This window comes from Lasiosphaeria miniovina (assembly GCF_030549165.1).
Source record: "Lasiosphaeria miniovina strain SMH2392-1A chromosome Unknown B0T26scaffold_4, whole genome shotgun sequence".
In the NCBI taxonomy this organism is placed as follows: domain Eukaryota; kingdom Fungi; phylum Ascomycota; class Sordariomycetes; order Sordariales; family Lasiosphaeriaceae; genus Lasiosphaeria; species Lasiosphaeria miniovina.
The window spans coordinates 1,087,915-1,107,348 of NW_026848223.1; the positions used below are offsets into that span (position 1 = coordinate 1,087,915).

At 54.3% G+C, this 19,434-nt stretch overlaps 6 protein-coding genes across 6 annotated transcripts; 4 read left to right on the forward strand and 2 right to left on the reverse strand.

The window, feature by feature from the left end:
• The first annotated feature begins 134 nt into the window (after nucleotides 1–134).
• On the forward strand, nucleotides 135–1,588 carry B0T26DRAFT_277788 (BcRAC, Rac-like GTPase). The gene is made up of 6 exons (XM_060434141.1): nucleotides 135–392; nucleotides 488–520; nucleotides 587–645; nucleotides 724–904; nucleotides 984–1,216; nucleotides 1,275–1,588. The coding sequence occupies exons 1-6, from the start codon at nucleotides 372–374 to the stop codon at nucleotides 1,336–1,338; spliced, it is 591 nt and encodes a 196-aa protein (XP_060295857.1). The 5' UTR covers nucleotides 135–371; the 3' UTR covers nucleotides 1,339–1,588.
• Nucleotides 1,589–2,055: 467 nt separating this feature from the next.
• Nucleotides 2,056–2,779, reverse strand: B0T26DRAFT_645126 (uncharacterized protein; the record flags this gene model as incomplete). The annotated part of the gene is made up of 2 exons (XM_060437687.1): nucleotides 2,056–2,305; nucleotides 2,514–2,779. Coding segments are annotated over 2 exons (516 nt in total), but the record flags the coding sequence as incomplete, so codon positions are not given.
• B0T26DRAFT_278314 (uncharacterized protein) lies at nucleotides 2,314–4,235 on the forward strand. Its single transcript, XM_060434143.1, has 3 exons — nucleotides 2,314–2,533; nucleotides 2,723–3,350; nucleotides 4,037–4,235. Exons 2-3 carry the CDS (start codon nucleotides 2,745–2,747, stop codon nucleotides 4,085–4,087), a joined length of 657 nt encoding a protein of 218 aa, XP_060295859.1. The 5' UTR covers nucleotides 2,314–2,533; nucleotides 2,723–2,744; the 3' UTR covers nucleotides 4,088–4,235.
• Nucleotides 4,236–5,275: 1,040 nt separating this feature from the next.
• Nucleotides 5,276–6,584, reverse strand: B0T26DRAFT_675437 (uncharacterized protein; the record flags this gene model as incomplete). The annotated part of the gene is made up of 4 exons (XM_060439829.1): nucleotides 5,276–5,344; nucleotides 5,441–5,664; nucleotides 6,046–6,122; nucleotides 6,208–6,584. 4 exons carry the CDS (start codon nucleotides 6,582–6,584, stop codon nucleotides 5,276–5,278), a joined length of 747 nt encoding a protein of 248 aa, XP_060295860.1.
• A 1,547-nt stretch (nucleotides 6,585–8,131) lies between these two features.
• On the forward strand, nucleotides 8,132–8,560 carry B0T26DRAFT_605047 (uncharacterized protein; the record flags this gene model as incomplete). Its single annotated transcript, XM_060435806.1, has 1 exon — nucleotides 8,132–8,560. A coding segment is annotated over one exon (429 nt), but the record flags the coding sequence as incomplete, so codon positions are not given.
• Nucleotides 8,561–15,100: 6,540 nt separating this feature from the next.
• B0T26DRAFT_774857 (uncharacterized protein) lies at nucleotides 15,101–19,054 on the forward strand (the record flags this gene model as incomplete). Its single annotated transcript, XM_060446589.1, has 3 exons — nucleotides 15,101–15,812; nucleotides 15,877–18,637; nucleotides 18,713–19,054. Exons 1-3 carry the CDS (start codon nucleotides 15,337–15,339, stop codon nucleotides 19,052–19,054), a joined length of 3,579 nt encoding a protein of 1,192 aa, XP_060295862.1. The 5' UTR covers nucleotides 15,101–15,336.
• Between the last annotated feature and the right edge of the window lie 380 nt (nucleotides 19,055–19,434).

The following is a 19,434-nucleotide window of genomic DNA, read 5'->3' on the forward strand; positions in this document are numbered from 1 at the left end:
GTTCCGGTCTGTGTCAAAACATTTTCTGACCTTCGGTGCAGCTCATTTTCCACTTTCTTCATCCCGAGCCTTCCCATTCTAGTAGGGCTATCGAAAGAACCATAGCCGGCCTCTCTTGATTACGCAGCGGCTCGACCCCAAGCCATCTTTGAGCCTTTCCTCCGTGTCGGCCATCTTGTCGCCGTCGCTGCTCCGCAACCTACCATCAACCAACCCCCTTGCTCCCTGGATTCGGCCTCCGCTTCCATCCATCCTTGAACCTTTCCTCGACCGATTTGCTCCGACAGCTTCGCCTTCTGAGCGTGGGACTCGGCGGTTGCACAGAAACCCTACTTCCTGAAAAAAACAGAGATTAGAGACGTGCTGCTACCATGGCTACCCAATCGATCAAGGTTCGTCGGCAGCCGTCTCTGCTCCGGCGCCACACCGCCAAAATTCCCCCACCTAGAGTTCATTTGAAGCTGACCGTGCATCTTCATTTGCATAGTGTGTCGTCGCCGGTGACGGTGCTGTCGGCAAGGTAAGCAGGCTTCGCCCCTCCATTGCCGAGCCTCATTTTCCGTGGGACTAACGGCTAGCGGCGTAGACATGTATGCTCATTTCTTACACAACGAACGCCTTCCCGGGCGAGTATATCCCCACAGTGTAAGTACAAAGGGCGCGATCATCTGGAGAGCAACCCAGTGCAATGGCGCCACGGTGCTGATGATATCAACCCGATAGCTTCGATAATTACAGCGCAAAAGTAACGGTCGATGGCAACCCTGTGAGCTTGGGATTGTGGGATACTGCCGGCCAAGAAGACTACGACAGACTGCGCCCTCTCTCATACCCCCAGACCGATGTCTTCCTTCTCTGCTTCTCCACCGTGAGCACATCTTCCTACGAGAACATCATAGAAAAGGTTGGTGACAAGCTCCCAAATGCAGTAGTAGTAGTAGTATTGCAGGATACACTAAACGACGGCTGACTCGCATTCTCAGTGGGGTCCCGAGATTTCGCATCACGCACCTGGCGTCCCTATCATCCTCGTTGGCACCAAGATCGATCTACGCAGCAAATCGGAGAAGGAGGAGGGTGCCAAGGCTGGTGATCTCAACTATATAGATCCCATGCTAGGGTTCGCCGCCCAGCGGGCGATCGGCGCGAAGAAATATGTCGAGTGCTCTGCCCTTACGCAGATAGGCTTGAAGGCTGTGTTTGACGAGGCCATCCGGTAAGTGACTCGTCGTTCGATGTCGCCCTGAAGTATCGCAGAACTAACTAGCCCCTAGCGCTGTACTCAACCCCACAACGGAAGTGCCGAAGCAGAAGAAGCCAAAGTGCACCATTCTCTAATTCGGCCAATTTCTGGGGAGCTTCTGGCTTATAACCTAATTCGAAGTCATATATGCCCTCCCCTAACGTCTCGTCGCCCTTTCTTCCGAGTTGTTGCCAGCTATTACTAGGCTTCGCTGTGATGCGGTTCCGCATCTAGCGGCTAGATAGCTCGATATAAGAACTCACCTCCCGCAGGGGGTCTTTGCGAGCGGCAAGCACGAAAGGGTTTTCTGAAGTCGGTGAGTTTGCGATGAGGGAGCACTTTTAGAAGCCTGCGTGTGCCCCTCTTCTTCCCTTGATATTACCCAGTGCTCTCAGGAGAAGAACGGTTTCGGGAATCGGTTGTTTTTTCCGTTTTTTGCTCTACATGGTCGTCTTTCCCTGCTTTGGCGCCTCAAGGTAGCAAATTTGCATTATCATCGAGAACAACATCACAAAGGATATCCCGCTTGTTTCTGTAGATAGTTTACACAGCCCCCGTTGGCAGGGACTTGCCGAGGCGGTGTGGATATGAATGTATGGTTGAATGCGAGAAATCCTTGTTCACTAATAGAATTGCCAAACATGCCGAGGGTTTTTTGCTTTCTCCTGACCGTGTTATACACTGTATCTGCGTCTCGGCGAGTCTACAAAGGAAGGGGGTATCTTTTAATGTCATTGCCGAAACCGTAGTGTACCCAACCAGTCCACCCACGTATGCAAAAGCCCGCTCTCCTATGCAAGCCTCTAGTCTATCTATTTCTTTGCATGCTGGACCCAATTCCGCCGACTCGGGTGTATGGCGTTCTGTTCTTGCTGTTCCCGCTGCTTCTGGGTCAAGCCGTCAGACGCGGGCTCGGCCTTCTTGGTCTTGTCCCCGCCCTTGGCCTTCTCCAGCTTGGCGGCCTCCTCCCTCTGCATCCGGTTCACGCGCTCCTCATTGAGCTTCTTGTTCTTCTCCGTAATCTTTTGCTTGCGCTGGGCCGTCTTGCCGCCTCCGCCGGCTCTGTTTGAGAAAAGAAGAGAGAAAATTAGAGACGGGGAGCTTAAGGGGGAAGAGAGAAGAAAGTAGGTTCGTGTGGATTTGTGTATATTTGTGTGAGAGAGAAGAAAGATTTCTTCTCTAATCTCATATTCATCTCTGTTGTGTATGACTGTGTGTGATAAAAACATGGGAATGGAAGAAGGAAAAGAAAGATTTGAAGAGAACTCACGTCAGCTCCACATTAATCTTGCGCGCGGGCGACAGGCCGTCGTCAAACTCGGTGTGGTGGAACTTCTCCAGGCACGTCTTCATGTGGTCGAAGCGGCCAAACTCGACAAAGGCGATGCCTCGCGACTTCTTGGGGTTGGCGCGCTCCGTCAGCATGCGCACCCCCGTCGGCTGCACTGACGCAAAGTGCGCCCGCACGCTCTCCGTCGTCGCGCTGAACGGCAGGTTGCCGATGAAGCAGATGAAGCGCGTCTTCTTGTCACTTTCGGCGTTGTTGTCGTCCTCGTCGTCTGCCGCGGTAGAGGCGGTGGCTTCGCCGGTTTTCGTGGTGTCAGCTGATGGCTCGGCGGCGTCCTTGCTGCTGCTATTTTTGGACTTCTTGTCCTTCTTTTCCTTCTTGGATTTCTTGTCCTTCTTGGACGAAGACTCTGCCTCAGCGCTGGCACCAGCGTCGGTCTTGAACGCCTTGCTGGGCGTTGATGTGGGCGCAGGCGAGTCGTCTTGGCTCTTGCTCTTCTTGCTGCTCTTGTCCTTCTCCTTCTTATCTTTCTTCTCCTTCTTGTCCTTCTTTTCCTTCTCCTTCACGGGCTCCTCCTTAGATGCGGCCGCATTGGGCTCTGCGGCGACGGCGGTGGCGGCGATCTTGGACTCCTTGGCTTTCTTCTTTTCTTTCCTGTCCTTCTTCTCCTTCTTGGACTTCTTATCGCTCACAACCTCTTCAATGGCAGGTTCGTCGTCGACGGCCTGCTTCGTCACCTCGGCCTTGCCATTGGCGTGGACTTTGCTCTTCTTGAGAATGGGCTTGGCGTCTTCCTGCCCCGCGGCGATATCTTCTTCGGTGCGCTCTCTCTTCTTGGATGATTTCCCCATGGCTGATAGTGTTTACGTGATGTTGGTTTTGCGAAATTTCTGCTTCTCAAATTAGGGGGAACAGGGGGACAAGAGTGTAAACAATCGTCTTTGCGGTTGTTGAGAGCTTTGCGATTGACCATTCATGCACGCGCCTGGTTGTGGAATATTTTTTTTCTGCCGGTCTCTTCTCCCTTCTCCAACCCCCAAGAAAAGGCGGAGAGAAAGTCGATGTGGGGAACCAAAATCCTCCCCTTGCACAGCACAAAACCCAACCTGCCCTCCCTACAGATACTGTACCTCCCCAAAACGCGGCCCATTCGGCGGCCGGTACCTTGCGCTGCGCTGGGATTTGCTTCTAAGCCTTCTCCACAGCATCACATGGATGATGAGGTGCCTGAGAACTGGAGAGGAGGTACATGAGGTGCAGGTACCTTTGGGCACTAATACTGCGTGTAGTTGGGTACTCTACTATCCGCACAAGTATTCCTTTCTCTTGCAAAGTACGCCATCATCAGTCTCCTAATCACCTAAATTATACTACTCGAATGCATAGGATTGCAACACCAACTCCTGTTATTTGTGGTTGAGTGTTCAAGACTACCTTACCTAGGTTGCAGGCTGTCTGTATGGTTACACGAGAGTCTATGCGCAAGGCTAACCCACAAGATTTAGGTTGTTGACCGACAACGCACGAGCTCCGCTTTGAGAAAGCCAAATTGTTAGTGTGCTAGCACATCAGAGTTTGAGATAGAGGGTATAAAATACTGGCGATTTGATGCAAATTGCGAATTGTATACATATACGGAATAACGTAGTGTAAAAAGCGAGATGCCGCCCGTTTACTCGCATCACAAGGCACAACCACAGCGGAAGCTGCCGTCCGATCCAAAACCGACGGGGCCATCCTGGAGATCGACCCAGGCAAGGTCTTGTAAAGGGTTTTTGAACGAAACAAAAGAAACGAAAGGAGAATGCAGACCAGGTTGCCGAATTGTGAACGCGGGCTAGGGTTAGCCCTATGAGCTGCGTGTTAGTGACTGTGGCAGCGGACGAGTTAGGAAGGTCTTGGCGGCGATTGCAGAGGAGGGCAATAGTAGATGGCCGTCTGGGTGCATTGTACACACTGCTTCTAGCTTCGTTGCGAGTCGGTAATAATAAACAGGAGAATACGGCGTGGAAAGGGGCGGCATCGAAATGGAATCATACACCTCGTCCGCACTGGGTTTCGTATAGATCTACTACTCTAGGAAGACAGGAGACAACATCACCGAGATGAGCCAAGTAGAACGAAAAGGGCTGCCGAGAAAAGGACGACGAGCTAGCCACGCCCTCCAGCACGATGCTATCTTTGTCCACGAGGACATTTATCCCATATCCGGGCCGTGATATGTCGTTAGTGTGGGACAAAGCCCCCACGACTCGAAAGGCACGGATGCCTTCTGGCTCGTATTGAAGGGTTTCTCTGAAAGAAGTTGTGGCTATTTCAAGACCTAAATCAGATTCTTAAGACATGGACAACGTTTTCTGGGCCGAGCCTATTCGCAAAACCCCTTCTGTTTCTGTCCAAGTACATACCGCGTTAATGGCACTCGGAAGTAGAGTGTACATGCTCTGTTCCGTTTTGAGAATTCGGGCTGGCTCCTCATGCCGGAGAGTCTTTGTCGATCATGAAAATACCCAAGTAGGTATTCAGTACATACACGACGAAGAGAGAGACGGCGGGTAAGCCTGTAAGGATATTTTCGATCCCATGGTTTTGCTCTCCCCTCTTGGCACGAACCTGTCAAATCTTCTTGGACCCTTGGATGGTTTCAGGGTCTGCGAGTACTCTCTTGGCAAGGCAACAGCGGATCTAGCCTGACACAGAGGCGCACACCTTTCTCCACTCGACACCCTCGCAGGCTTGTAGCACTACCTCTTGACGCAAAGGTCCGTTCTGAGAATCCATTTTTCTCCGGCGGTGACTTCGCGGCCTTCATGCTGGAAGACGGCGCCGAAAAAACGTCAGCGGCCGTGACAATTGTGGTGACAACAAAAATTCCCAGAAAGGGAAAGGAGCCGGCGAACAAAACCCACCAGCATGCAGTCATGGCCGTGCTTGTGTAGGAGTAGCATCCCCGTCTCCAGGCTCACGATGATTGCTTCTTTAGCGGACTGCCTGTCGTATGGGTAAAACACAGTCTCACCACCAACGCAGCCATCACTCGACGAAGTCAAGTACAGCAATAGGGTCCAGGTCGTCTTGGCTGGGAGTGAGTCCCCCGTCTCGGTAGTGACAAGGACATTGTTCGAGTCGTCGTCTTGATCACGGTTAGCATTGATTGGCAGTCAGAACACGGGCGGGTCTGCTGGTGGCTTCGGGGGACAGCGGAACTTGACGTGGAGAAGTGACAGCTCGCAAAGGCGGTGGTGCTGTGTCCAAGACACGCGTGAGGGCAGTTTGACATCACGTTGAAGCAGTGGAGGCTTGTTCCGGATGTTCGACATTCCGTCAATAGTAGTTCGCAGATATTGCGCCAGAGGTGCAGTCGCGGGCCTCGAAGTCAGAAGAGCGAAGTCGGGGTGAGGATGGTTGGGGGGTGGAAGCCGATCACACTGCAGGTCATGCAAGCCATCAGATGCAAGTGGAATAGGGCTCTTGGGAAGAGGGAAGACGGAAAAGAGACAGATAGGCGGCCTACAGTGAGCATCAAAGAACTGCCCTGGCGAGTACCGGTATACTCTGATGTTTGCATTCAGGCCAATGACGTCTCCGCCCCTGTATCCAGCAGCGTTGCAGTCAGCGCGGGTACTGCTCTCTTGGATAGTTTCCTGTGTTGACAAGAGCTAAGAACAGAACGCACCACAAGTGAGCCACATCGTCGCTCAGCACGGCGTCTTTGAGTCCTGTTTCAGACCACAACCGATCGGCGAATTTTGGGTCATCGATCTGATAGCGATCATTAACGCGCAACGCCTCTCCGCGCTTGGGCTTCCCAGGAGTGGTTGTGAGAGGCAGCGTGCCAAGGACAGAGACATAGTCCCGACACAGGGAGCGAGGAAAGAAGGACCTCAGAACGACAACTTTGTCCGGGACAACGGGCTCGAGGCTCAGATCCGCGACGGGCAGAGCTGGCTTGAATGGCGGCCAGGACGGCCTGACTAGCACTGGGAGTGGCTGAGCTGGCTTGTTGCTCTGCAGGGCTGCCGCCGCCGCTTTGGCACGCTTGTCTTTTGCCATTGTCTGTCTTATGTACTGTGTATCGAAAAGGCATTTGTCAGAAACTCACTATTACTGCTTGTTTCACGGAAAGGGCACAGACTTGATGCTGCAATGGCCGAGTGACGGCCAGTCAAAAAGGGCAGTGGCGGCGACTATCGGTTTCTGGGAATATGATAATTACGGGCCGAAGATGGGAGTGATGCCGTCCACATACAACTATGGAATTGACCAAATCCAGTTGGGCGCCCCTGAGCTGTGAACAGTGCTTTTTGTATATATGTACGCCCAGATGAGATACGACTGGCTGTCGACTCTATCGCCTCGCCTGGCACACACAAAATGGGTGGTATACGGGTTACCCGTTGGGGGTTTGGTCTGTTGGGGGTGATGATGGAGTTCCTAATGTTGAAATATGCGCGTGTTGTTAGATTGCAGTCTGGACCGGTAATATTTCGTACTACTTAAAGTAGTAAGTAGACCCCCACCTCAGTGCCGCACATCCAATCCCGAGGATGGTGTGCAAGTCTTGCAGCAAAGATGGAATTCGCGATTGAGTGGGGTCGCATCCGCCCAAGCCCTCCACCCTCGAGAATGAGGATTTGATCGATCTTCTACCCGCCCCTAGTGTAACATGTACACACCGGCGTAGGGCCGTTTCGCGGTTCGTAACAGGGGTTGGCCGAGAGAATGGGACTAAACGGGGAACGAGCGGATAATCTATTTCATCATCATAAGGCTGTAGACCTAATCCAAAGCTCAGGCTCGAACTCGGGGCCGCTCGTCGTGAACTTCTTGAACGCCCTGGCTTGGCGGGGCAGCCAATTTCCCGCCAATTACTCCGTAACGTAGTATCCGTACTTCCTAGACCAAACTTGGCAATAGGGCTCTGTGAGGTTACGGTTTATGGAATACAGAATACTGCAAATTTCAATTCGTGTTCAGAAGTAAAGGGTCTGGGCTGCTGCTATCAACATGAAGATACCCTACTGCGTGCGTATGGACGGTCCTGTTTGACGTTACTCCACCATAAGATGTGCATTTCCCCGCAAAAAAACAAACGCACTAGCGAGGTGGACCCTCATGGGCCTGCCCTGCCCTGCCAGCTTCAAGCTCCCGTCAACGCTAGGCTTCTTTTTCCCAACGACAATTCCCAAACGGCAACCCAATTCGGTCTAGCCCCCCACACCACAACGCGCGGTCTAGACTACAGACGTGACAGCAACCCGCAGTCAGTGTCTGTCTCGGGGCGTCGCTCGACATCTCGGCCTGCGCATCAAGAGGCTTTCTCCTTTCCTCTTTGCGGGTTCAGCTCAACACAGCATAGTACAGTACACTAAACTACGCTCACTACAACACCGACAATGTCTTTTTTCTCGTCGCTCTTTGGCTCCGGCTCCAAGCCAGCGAATGGAAGCACCCCGTCCCTGCCGGCAGCCGCTGCGGCTGCACCTCCTCCGCCTCCCTCACTGCCATTGCCTCTCCAGACACAGACGCCTCCTGCCGATCCGCCTCGAGTCTCTGCCGTTGAGGCCTGGCCACAGCAGTCCCTGGAAACAAAGCCCTCGCCTCTTCCCACGAAGCGCACGCTCAAGCAGTTCGGTCTCTTCTGTGGCGGCGCCAGCTTCATGGTCTTCTCCATCATAATCTCCCGGCGCGCCGTCGCAAAGCACATGCGCGCATCTCAGCTCAAATTCTACCAGCCGAATCATAATACAGGGAGGAGGGGCGACGCTGCAAAGGAACTTGAGGGCCGTAATCCCCTCGTAGCCTTTGAGGCCTTGAATCTAGCTACACTCAACATGATTAGCTTTGCCGTCATGGCCACAGGCGGGTTGTCGTGGGCCCTGGACGTCTCCTCTGTTGACGACCTCAGGAGAATGGCAAGGCGGTCAATGGACCTTCAGGGAGGTGACGCAGACGAGGCTGCCGAGAAGGAGGTTGCTGAGTGGGTGGCCAAAATGCTGGGGTCCAAGGAGGAGGCGCCCTCGAAAGATGTACAAAGCAAGCCATGAAAAAAGAAAGAAAAACGCTCGACTCCAGCCCATTTCAGGTCCCCCCTTACATCACCACCTCGTATATTTGGCTTGCCGACTGGCTGGCTGGCGGAATTATGCCATGACTTCTTCCCAATGGACACGTTAGCTGCACGTCACTGGAGCGTCGTGAGTGCCGTGCGTCGTGCGTCCTGTTTGGTTCGCCGTGTGCGGTGTCGTCTTGTTTGGTTTGGCGTGTGTGGTATCCTGGAAGACTATGCACCAAGGATGGCTACACTCTTCTTGATCAGAGAATGGACCAAGGCTGAAAACCATGTCTCCGAATTCGATGCAACACATTGCTTCTACATAAGCTTGTCACCGAAGTTGTAGATCCGTGAGCCCAGAGCCCAGGTCGTCGTTTGCCCGCCCCTTATACCTTTCTCGCCGGTGCACTAGTCTGTCTTTGAACCCAATTCCTCTTCCGGTCCGATATGTTGGCGATCTGCTGAAGTTATCTTGCTTCCTGGCCCGTTTTGGCTGCGGCTAGTGGAAGCAACCTGACGATTTTCAAATACGCCAGCCATACTTTGACATCTCAACGGTGGCGTCAGTCTTTGCACTGCTTGTCGGATATCAAAACTTTCTTCCAGGGCTCCCGTGGAAAGAAGCTGTCCGCGCCGGTCTCTCTTGCTATATCTCTCCTCGGGTTGACCCTCCTTGCCTACACCTCCACATTCTCTTCAGCCATCAAATATAAACAGCCAAACAGTTTTGTGTTTTTATATTATTCCGCTCTTTAAAGCTTCGGCCGATAGTTCTGCGGTAAGATGCCATAGCTTGTCTCTCCTGTTATCACGGCGAGTCGTTTAGAGATTGGTCGGCGTCTAACACAAGTCGGTCAAGTCCCCAGAGTCGGGCTCAAGCCTCACCATATTCGAATTCGAAGTCTACCGCTACCGGTACAGGGAAAACAGGGACCCCAACGGCCCCAGGCCATGCGAGTACCTCGAGTCTCCTCATGACAACCAGTTTGGAGACTACCAAAAGATCCTCGTGCGGGAGCGGGGCGGCGACTGGAACAACCACTGCTTCTGAATTAAAAGTCGTCCGAGGTCGAGTTCATCGTGCCGTATTCGGGCAGGTCGTCCGCCCACGGCGTGGTGATGGTGGGAAACTTAAACAACAGCCCCGGGGATTCGGTCTGGATCCGCAGCAACCACCCGTTTCCCGTGCGGGACGGTCAGGGGCAGAGGGTTCTCACCGCCAACCTTACGCGGCTTCGTAACAGCGAAGTCTTGCCCACAACGTGCGGTGGCGGCCCGACTATCGCGCCGTCGACGGGTCCCATACCCTCCTCACCATGGTCGGCCCCTGGATCCCGTTCAACGAGCTCGGCGACTGCTTGTCCAGGACTGAAAATCAGCAACCGTCTTGAAGTTGGTTGTGTGTACATATATAAATTTAACAAGAGCATTTCGGCAGCGGGGGGAATGTTCTCGACTTGAGCAGCCATCCCCCTTTTCCCCGTGTATTTTCTCTGCCAAATGGAATAAAGTGACGTACACAAATGCCGACCCCCTTTCCGCTCTCCAAACCACGTATTTACTTCCAATACGCCGGCGACTATCTAAGAGAGAAAATACAGCTGGCAGACCCCTCAGCTAGAGTCAAGATACACAAGACCTGCCAAAGGACAAGAGGGAATTTCCACGTTACTTGTTTGCTAATTGTAACACCTCTACATGAGATCCCCGCCACAGCGTACATAAACTACAGCATTGGGTGGACACAGACAATAGCAGTCGAGAAGGCTATCGAATTTTCTCGTGTGTTCTTATCGCTCTCGTCGCCTCCTTTAAGACCCCTTGGCGAGTAGAAGTCTCTCCCAAAACGCCCCGCCTTGTGATGGTGACATGTATCTCGGTCTCTGCAACAGCGGCAGGACTCTGGCGTAGTATCGTCAACAACCACCTACCTAGGCAAGCACCATAAGTTGCTAGTACTAGACGCTAGGCTAGAAAACATTGCTGATGTATCAATGGCGCCTTCTACCCCTCTTTGAAAAGACTCATCGGAAACATGCGAGTCTCCTTGAAGAAACGGCGAGACAAAGCAGCACATTCATTCATTATACAGAGACTGACAAGAGCAAGGTCACAAATACAAAGAGGGAACCTGTTTTCACAGATATTCAACCCTCTTACACAGCTATCGGAAACGTTACCGACAAGGCTGGCTGGCTGGGGCTCAAGCAATATCGTGCAAACGTGAGCTTGGGAACCCAAGCCATGAGGAGCTACACACCTAACCCCTGGGAAGAGTTTATAGTACGACCCATCCAAATTCGGACTTCTATTTGCCACTCCATCCGCACACACGCTGCATACGGGATGCATTACTGTATAGAAAAGCCGACCGCACTAGAGTAGTTGCTATCTCACTGGGAGAACCCCTTTTTTTCGTCGAACCGGCTATTAACACGTCACCTCGTACATCCCACGCCGTGAAATTCTGGCTGGGGAACGAAGCTCTATGGCTGATCTGGGATGCAGAGGTGTTCAAGAACTTTCCTAAAACGGCCGATCTTTGACAGACCGAGAAAGGAAAGGTTGAGGGGGAGGGGGGGACCTTCTTGGTGTCGACGCCCGCGGACATTGCCATGTACAATACAGACACGTACTTACTTGCATGCTCGACGGTAGGTTGCAAGGCCGATCAAAAAGTACAAGACCTTATGTGAGCAGTGAGACAGGCAAGTGAAAGAGCGGGCTTTGGGAGAGGGGAAAAAAGTTTCAGCACCAACTCCTGGTTTTGCCAGCAACCACCCCTCAGATCCCGCGCTTCGCGGATGTTGATCCCGGAGCGATCGCTCTCTCTCTCGCGCGCGCGCGTGCCGCACACACCCCCATTCCGATCTCCCAGCCAGGGCTAGCGCAAGTTGTATACTGTACACTTACTACGTGTATGTACACATGTGAGCCATGGGATGGGTTCCACTGTTGTTGAGCCGCAGGCCGGGGGGGCCGCGGGCGGGGGGGAGAGGAGAGGTTTCCAGAAAGGGGGCGTCAGGAGGACGGAAGGTTCGGGTCCTTGCGGCAAGAGATCCCAGAGACCCCAGGGTCCTCCCCGCGATGCCGGGGTGAGTCCGGCAAGACTTTTTACGCAGTATTAACATAAGGTAGGCGAGCCTCATCTGGCCGCTTGGTGTCTCGAAGTCACTTTTGCCGGCAGTTGGCTGGTGTTGACAAGTTTATGCGTTCCCCACATCCGAGTTTCGCCTTCAGCCGTTTGGGACCAATCAGATGATGCCCGTGACACGTCAACTCTGCTGTGTCTGACATGACATGACCTGCAGGGCTGGGTTGGGGCTAGGCCTCTGTCGAGCGGTAGATGCCTCCAAGCGAAGTGTTGGTTTTTTTTTAACCCCGGCTCTCTGTCATCTTTGATTGTTCTGGTGTGAGTTGCACATATATAATACTAAGAGAAGGCTGGGATTGGCGTTGTGGTCACCAGACGAATCTGGAAGCCGGGCAATAAACTACGACGAGGGAGCTTGTGGCGGTTCCAGGCCTTGCGATTGGCTCCTGGTCGGAGAGATTGTAGCGTGGCATGCGCGAGCTTCGGAGAGCGGGCTGGTACTTGTGCTCGGCGAGAGGCCCGATTTGGTGGCTGGCCTCCATTTAAGGAAGACAAGTAGGAAGCGATCACATCTTAATCATACGCTGTCCGGCATGTACATGGACGTTCAGGATCGAAAGTCCAAGACAAGAAACCTCGAAGCTCTGTCGTTGTCCGTAGGGTGTCCGTCGGTAGGTATTCATAATTATCTTCGGATCCCCGTGGAGATGAGTGGCTTCAGCATTCTCGTGGACTGTCTCGGACGTGTGGTGACTGTGGCGTCCAAGTCGCTGGCGTGCGTGCAGCGCGGTGTTTGCGTCTGTCGATGGCGACATTGGCCAGCGGAGCGGTGCCTTGATGGCCAGTCGATGGCCAAAGCAGGGGGCGGGAAGGATGAGGCCGTAAAAGATGCAAACCAATTCGATTCTAACTGACCGCTAGTCTCCTCTAGAGACTAGAGAGCCACCATCGTGCAGCGAGTCTTCGCTCACCTCATGTTGAGGAGCGGTGGAGGCGGCCAGGCAAAGCGCATGCACGCTGGTTGAATACTCCTTGACCTAGGAACGTCTAGACAAGGATGTGGACACGATGGTCCGGACGACGGTGTTGGATTATGGGGCCGATGTCAACCTTGAACCAGCCCAGCCGCTCATCAATGATCAGAGCCTCCAAACTTTTGATAAATCTTGAGAAATAAAGTCTGGCTGCCCTAGCTTGTGAACCAAAAAGCCAAGCTTCCGCAGGGGCCACTACAGTGTTCCATCGAAACATTGAACGGCGCAGGCTTGAGAGTTTTGCGTTGTTTCTGATCTCTCCCAAGTCACCGGCCAAGGAGCTTCAAATGCGATGACGTTTTTGTCCCGGCCAGCGTCACATCCATCAAGAGCCAATTGCGGGGGCAGACCTGGAGCTGGCCATCGGTGTGCTCCGTAATTATAACCCAGTATTTCGTACCAACACTGGCTTTTCCATCTAACTGCAGCAAGAACCGAGATGCCACGATTGATCATAAATATTGTAGGCCAAATGCCCGGTTTTCTGGCGTGGCAGTCTTTCTGCCTGCTTTTTTTCCCTGGCAGCTGCAGCAGATGACATGGACAAAGCTTCTTTCAGGTTGGATCCATTAGGCAGGCAGCTGTGTCCTCGACGGCGTACGGATACCTTCTCCTGCGAGAATTGAGGTGGTTCGGACAAGCCCCACGCCCGAACGCCGTTGGTGCAGCAGCTAGAGGGCCGCCTTGGGCGCGGTGCTGCATGTTTTAAGGGGTGGGGGGTGGGAAACAGACGGGACGCTCGCACTTCAATCGTTGAGCCGTGGTTAAAACGCCCTTTGGCGTCGTTCATCAAATTGCCTGCACTGGACTTCTGCATCTGAAACAGCTGCCGATCCGCTCACGCCAGCCAGCCGCCGCCATCTGCTCCGACTCCAGTGACTGTCAGAATGCGTTGCCTGCATTCATGGCGGCGTCGGATCAGCCGCGTCTTTAGTTTCGTTTTGGCATCACCATGTCGTCGTCGGCTTGGATAGACAAGGCCCTATCGAATACCATTCCAAGTGCACCCGTCCAGTCTTTGACCACCTCAGGTGACCAGGCGGCCAGTGCAACAGACTTTCAGGGCAGTCAGTGTTCGTTTTCGCACTTTTTGGCAGGAAACATTCCGTCAGATTAGACGTCCACATCATCGATGATCGATGGCTTGGGTAGCTTTTGTTCGGATCAGTATCATCGTCTAGGTTAGAAATCAGGCTTTGGATGCCATGGTGGCCGGGGGTCCTTGTCAACCTTCATTGTGCCGCGAGGCGGAAGTAGAAGGGACGAAATGATCAGGTTGCACTGCTCCTCGGCGTCTCAGAGCTGCCGCTCTGCCAACTGTCCGCTTCCCGACCTCCGCCTTGCAGCAGGAGAGGCGGGCAGGCAGGTATGTATCAGTTGCTGGCCATACAGTAGAAGATCAGGTAGGGTAAGGTATTCATTCCTTCCCAGAGTGTTCGAGATGCAGCTGTCTGCACTGAGTGCACTCCCGGCCTGCACCCCTCCAGCCTTCGTCCAAAGCCAATCAAGACATCGGGCGGAGTAAGGTAGCTAACAAATCTTGAACCAACCGCCTGTGTGGCCGGAGTTCTACACCGTCGGGTGTTTGCCCCTCAAAGAAAAGGACGATGTGTTCGTCTGAGGGGGTCGGGTACGTGGTGCATTGGTTTTGTAACGCGGCGTAGGAAGGTGGTGGGATCCCGGCCGGCGATCGTCTCCAGCGTGGGCTCCCTAGGCTTCTTTTCCACGAATACCTGGCCTGGGCGGGTAGCTTTGATGGTGTAGAAGCTGCCTCAGCCTGCTTCTTGATCTGCCCTGCCCTGTGTCGGAGCTGGCGCACGTTCCCCCGCACCGCAGGGCACCCCAACAAAGTTGGCCCGCAGGACCTGGAGCTTGCGTGCCTGCCTGGGCACTTACTAGTATAGTGAAGGTTGCATGTACCAATGTACCGAAAAATACCTTGACGAGCTGGGCCGTGCAAAGCTGGACAAAGCTGGTAAAGTGGGATGCTGGGGGTGCGCCTGCTCTGGTCATCGAGATGCAGCCGACCTCCACACCGGAATCTCGATGCTCTACTGGCTGGCTTTGCTTCCCTCAGTTCTTGCTCTAGCCTTCCTTTACTCCTGCCTCGCCTTGCCGTCTCAGACCAAGCGGGTTACGGATGGCTCCCAGAGGCCCAGCCAAGTCTTGACCAGGCTGCTTGATTTCTTGCTCGTTTTTTCCCGTTTCCTCGCAGCCTTTGGTCCCTGTTGCTATTCAAATTGCCGCCTCTTGCCAGCCCCGATGTCTCGTTTCCTGATCTGACCTGATACCTCCCCATACCGAGTGGAACTAACACGTCTATTTCCTAATCCGAATCTGCCCACCTGGCACTCCATCCATCCCATCTTTCCAGACCGATCTCCCCCTCCGAACACCCAAGCTACCCCCTACACGTGTACCTACCTGCCGGGCATCAAAAGTCTAGGCTGGCCGGCCCCGGTGTCTTGACTTGATTGCCCACCCTTCCTCATGTACATGAAGCCGTGTGTCGCCTGTCGTTGACCACGGGTCGGGTTTGCGGCATGGAAGCCCCTATAACCGCATAGCAACATCCTCCCGTCGACGCTCCGCTGGCACCCGTCCCAGGACTAGCACGGCACCATGGGCAACACACAGTCCTCCATTGAGGCTCCTCGGAGGCTGTCGCACAGGCTATCGAAGCCGAAAACGGGCAATCATGCGACAGCAGGCCTGTTGAGCCCCAACGCCTTCTCAAGTAGCTCGAGACGCTTTTCGAACGCCCGCCTGAGCTCCAACCTCCCATACCCACCACCTCCAAGCCCGTCACCAGCCTCTACGCCAACAACAGCGACGACGGTGACGTCCGCAGACGAGACAACCGCCAATGCAGAACAGGGTATAGAGAGGAGCGCGTCGGTCATCGTGCCGCTTCCCCAAGACAAAGAGCGGAGGAGGAGGAGCTTGTTTCGCTCAAAGTCGTCCCAGGCCACCTCTGATCCCAAGCGGCGGAACAGCAGCCTTGGGCCAGTTTCGCGGGTGGCAGACAAGGTGGGCAGGGCAAATTCCATGACGTACGAATCCGCAGTTGCGTACTATGGACAACCGGGCCCGGAGAGGTAAGCAGCCCCCCTCGACGCTCCTGCGAAGGCCGCATCTGTCTAACGAGCGCCCCCCTTGCAGTTGGCCAGTGCCGCCGAGATCACGTACTTCGTGGAACTACGACTTGACGTCCTACGAAGCCAAGCGTCTCCTCAACCTCGCCGAAGAACCAGCTCTTGAGCTCGCGACGACCATGTCTGAAAGCAGAACCGTGGTCACGGAGACGACATGGAAGAGCTCGAATCCGACAAACTCGGCAAAACCGGCGAGCACTCCAGTCAGCCGTGTCAACTCGGACTTGTCACTTTACATGCCGGTTCGGCGGCGGTCTGTCATACAGACACCGGGCGTGGCGACGCGTTCGAACTCGGCTCGCGAGAGCCCTGTCGCGTCGATGCCGAATTTCCGCTTCAGCCATCCGCCGACGCCAAACTTGTCGAGGCAGCAGTCTTTCGAATCTTACCGGGGTGGGGTTGTGTCGCTGCCGCCCCCTCTCCATGACCCGGATTCTACCCCTCGGGTAGTAACGCCCTGTGAGGACAAATATCAATCAATTGGGGCATTCAAGCTCGGGTCTCTGCGGATAACAAATGGTGCTGCTAGCCCTGAGATCGAGAAGACGCGTAAAAGGGGAGAGCCGGGCCAGGACGGCATTGAGGGACGAGGTGATTATTTTGGAGGAGCACAGCCAGGAGAATTTGGTGGTACGGCGCGTGCGGCGGTGCAGCCGCTTGTGCAGCAGACCGAAGCGCCCCTCCCGAGGATTGAGGCTCCGCAGCCGCGGGCTGCACGACTCAGCCCGATTGCTTCCTCATTTCTGAGCATTGAGACTACTCGTAATGTCTCAGGCTCACTGTCTCAGGAGCCTGCCGTAACCACATCGGACGTGCCGTTCGAGTTTCTGGCCGAGATCGACTTCACCCCGTTCTCTCTGAGTGATTCGCCGCTTCTTAGCCCGCAGCTACAGACCACCTCCAAGGCTACCGCTCTTGATGATGAGCTGTTCGAAGATGATGCTCAGCCAGAGTACTCATTTGTGGAGGTGCTCGATGTTCGCCTGGATCCGAATGCGAAACCGCCCCACGGGCAGGCTGACCGTACCACCGACACTGCCGTTGAGAGGTCCGATAGTGGCTTTGTGTCTGTGTCCACGAAAAGCCCGTCCACAGAATCAGCCCACAAGCCTCTTACAAAGGCCGATTCGGGATATAGTTCCAATGTTTCGCTGCGATCATTCCAACTGAAGACCCAGGGCCTCCAAGAAGGCCTGGAATTATCACTTGAGAAACAGCCGTCTCAGTCAAGTCAGAAAAGCTCGGAAACACCGAGCTTACCAAGCCAGCTTCATGATGTATCGTCTGGTGTTTTGTATCCAGCGGCACCCCAGAGAGATCCCCCTCCCCCGCCCGTCCCCCCCAAGGACCTCCATTCGACCTCGCCTAGGCCATCGCCGATAAAAGCGAGTTTCGTTCCGACGAGGAGTCTTTCTGACCATAGCCGCACCACGGAGGTCTATCTCAGTCCGGCAGGCGCATTGAGGGCAGCGAAGCATGTTCCATCCCCAATCCTCAGTCCTCCTTACGACGCCGGCAGACTCAAATCGCCCGAAACCACTCCTCTCACCCCAACAAGCGCAACGTCCGTGAGATCTGACAACTCGTGCTCAGCTTTGAGCATTGGGAGTGGGTCACGCCGGCCCGGGAAGTTGCAGAGGTTTCTCAGCGGAGCTCGCCACCCTGCCGCTGGACCACTTACGGTTCACGCGACGCACGTGGTTGAGAAGATTGGCATTCCGTCCATACCCCAGGATGTCGAGCATAAGCTTCGCGAGCGCATTGGGCTATTCCCCACAACAACCAAGAGGCTCGCTTTGAAACCTCGTTCCAGTATGGACACGTTGAGAACCATCTTCAGCGTCGGAAGCATGGACGCCAGTGTCGAGGCTCTCAATTCCGTCCCAACCGCAGTCCCAACTGTTGCTAAAGTTGTCGAGGTCGACGACGAAGATGCCCCCGAGACCAAAGGAAACTCTTGGAAGCAGACCTTGCAATCAGCGCCCTCGTCTTTTGTACAGGTGGCGGCTCATATGATAAATCCAGTGGCGAGGAAACCGGTTCCTGTCGGCCACCAGTCGCTCAAGGGGGAGGGTCAAATCGTGAAGGAGACGCCAACAGCAGATTCCACGGTCCCCGATACCGCAGAATCGACAACAGACAGCGAAGGCGGGAGCAGTGTTGACAATATCACTGCAGCGCGTACCGAGGTGGATGATGGCGGAGTCACTATCCTGTCGCCAACGCCGACAAGGAGAAGTATGAGTCTTACAGCAGGTACCGCGCGTGGCTGGGATGCGAGATTGCCTGCTGTGATCCCGCCGACGACTATGTATTCGAACCCAGACCTCCCAGTTTCCGCTCTTCCGAGTCCGCTCCTCGCGAGAGCAGTGGCTTCTGCGGAGACCAAGGCGAGGAGGTCTCCACCGGTTAGCATGATGACCCGGAGATCGATGCCGCTCAGAGTACCCCCGCCCTTGCGGTCGCAGTCGTCGACAGCAAGCCTTACCCGCCAGTCTAGCCGGGAGAGCCTTCAAAGCTACCCATCTACACAGCCGCTTGCGAAGAAGGCCAGCAGAGACAGCATCCACAGTTATCCCTCTCAGCAAGGAGAAATGGTGACAAACAGTCTCAAACACTCGGCTTCCACGCCTACCATGGACCCGCGGCGGATTATGTCCTTTCGACACTCTCAGCCTGCCCAGCCTTCTCAAAGCAAAACTCCCAACTGGGATGTGCAAACTGACCATGACTTGAGTCGCCGTTCGTCTCAGACCTCTTTGAATGGGGTTAGTCGCCATAACTCGCTTGCTTCAGTCCAAAATCAGGGTGGGGCTAGCATGCAACGCCCTAACAGTGCGCAGGCTTGGGAGGCCCGAAACGGCCAGCCGCCGCCGCTTCGGCATCGTGCGAGTTACGATGGTTACAGCTACCAACAGAGGCGTATCCAAAAAGGCCATCCCCCGTCAATGTCAAATGGCTACACGGCTCCTGCCAAGCCGGCGGTTGACCCCTGGAGTAGCAACCAGTTTGATGCCATAGTCGGACAGCGTATCCAAGATGGCCCCTACCCACCACACGTGCCCCGAGGTCACCACCGAACGCACAGTGTAGGAAACCGCAGCGGTCACAATACCAATCCGCCATACCGAATCTTGCACAGTTATAACTCCCCCGCATATCGAAACGTGCCGATCTGGGGCTAGCCTCTCTGCGCGACGTCCAGGACGGGCACCGCTTTCATTTATTTTACAATTTTTGCGTCACTGATTTCTTACGACTTTCTTTTTCTTTATCCAACATTTCTGGCGCTGCAACATTTTACTTCCAACATGACAACACGGACCATGCGCTGTCTGTGATTATTTCATTGAACATAATCTTGGCCCAGGTGACTTAATACTCGACGATCATCTGGGCCTGTATATTTACCATCTGGGGCAACATTTCATCCCATGTTCATAACCGGCACACGGCAGGGCTTTTTACAGCCGACCCCAGTTGTCTAAACCGACGAACTCTTTTAAAATCTCTCATGTTTTCTTTTGTTTTGGGGTTGATGATACACACAGGGCTTGTTGACGGG

What these genes read in the sequence shown, in the direction of transcription:
- B0T26DRAFT_278314 (XM_060434143.1), top strand. Translation starts at nt 2,745, where the DNA reads ATGAAGCAGATGAAGCGCGTCTTCTTGTCACTTTCGGCGTTGTTGTCG. An exon ending in CCGCGGCGATATCTTCTTCG is followed by an intron (nt 3,351 to 4,036) that starts GTGCGCTCTCTC and finishes CACAAGATTTAG; the next exon opens with GTTGTTGACCGACAACGCAC.
- B0T26DRAFT_277788 (XM_060434141.1), top strand. Translation starts at nt 372, where the DNA reads ATGGCTACCCAATCGATCAAG. An exon ending in GGCGAGTATATCCCCACAGT is followed by an intron (nt 646 to 723) that starts GTAAGTACAAAG and finishes TCAACCCGATAG; the next exon opens with CTTCGATAATTACAGCGCAA. An exon ending in GTGTTTGACGAGGCCATCCG is followed by an intron (nt 1,217 to 1,274) that starts GTAAGTGACTCG and finishes ACTAGCCCCTAG; the next exon opens with CGCTGTACTCAACCCCACAA.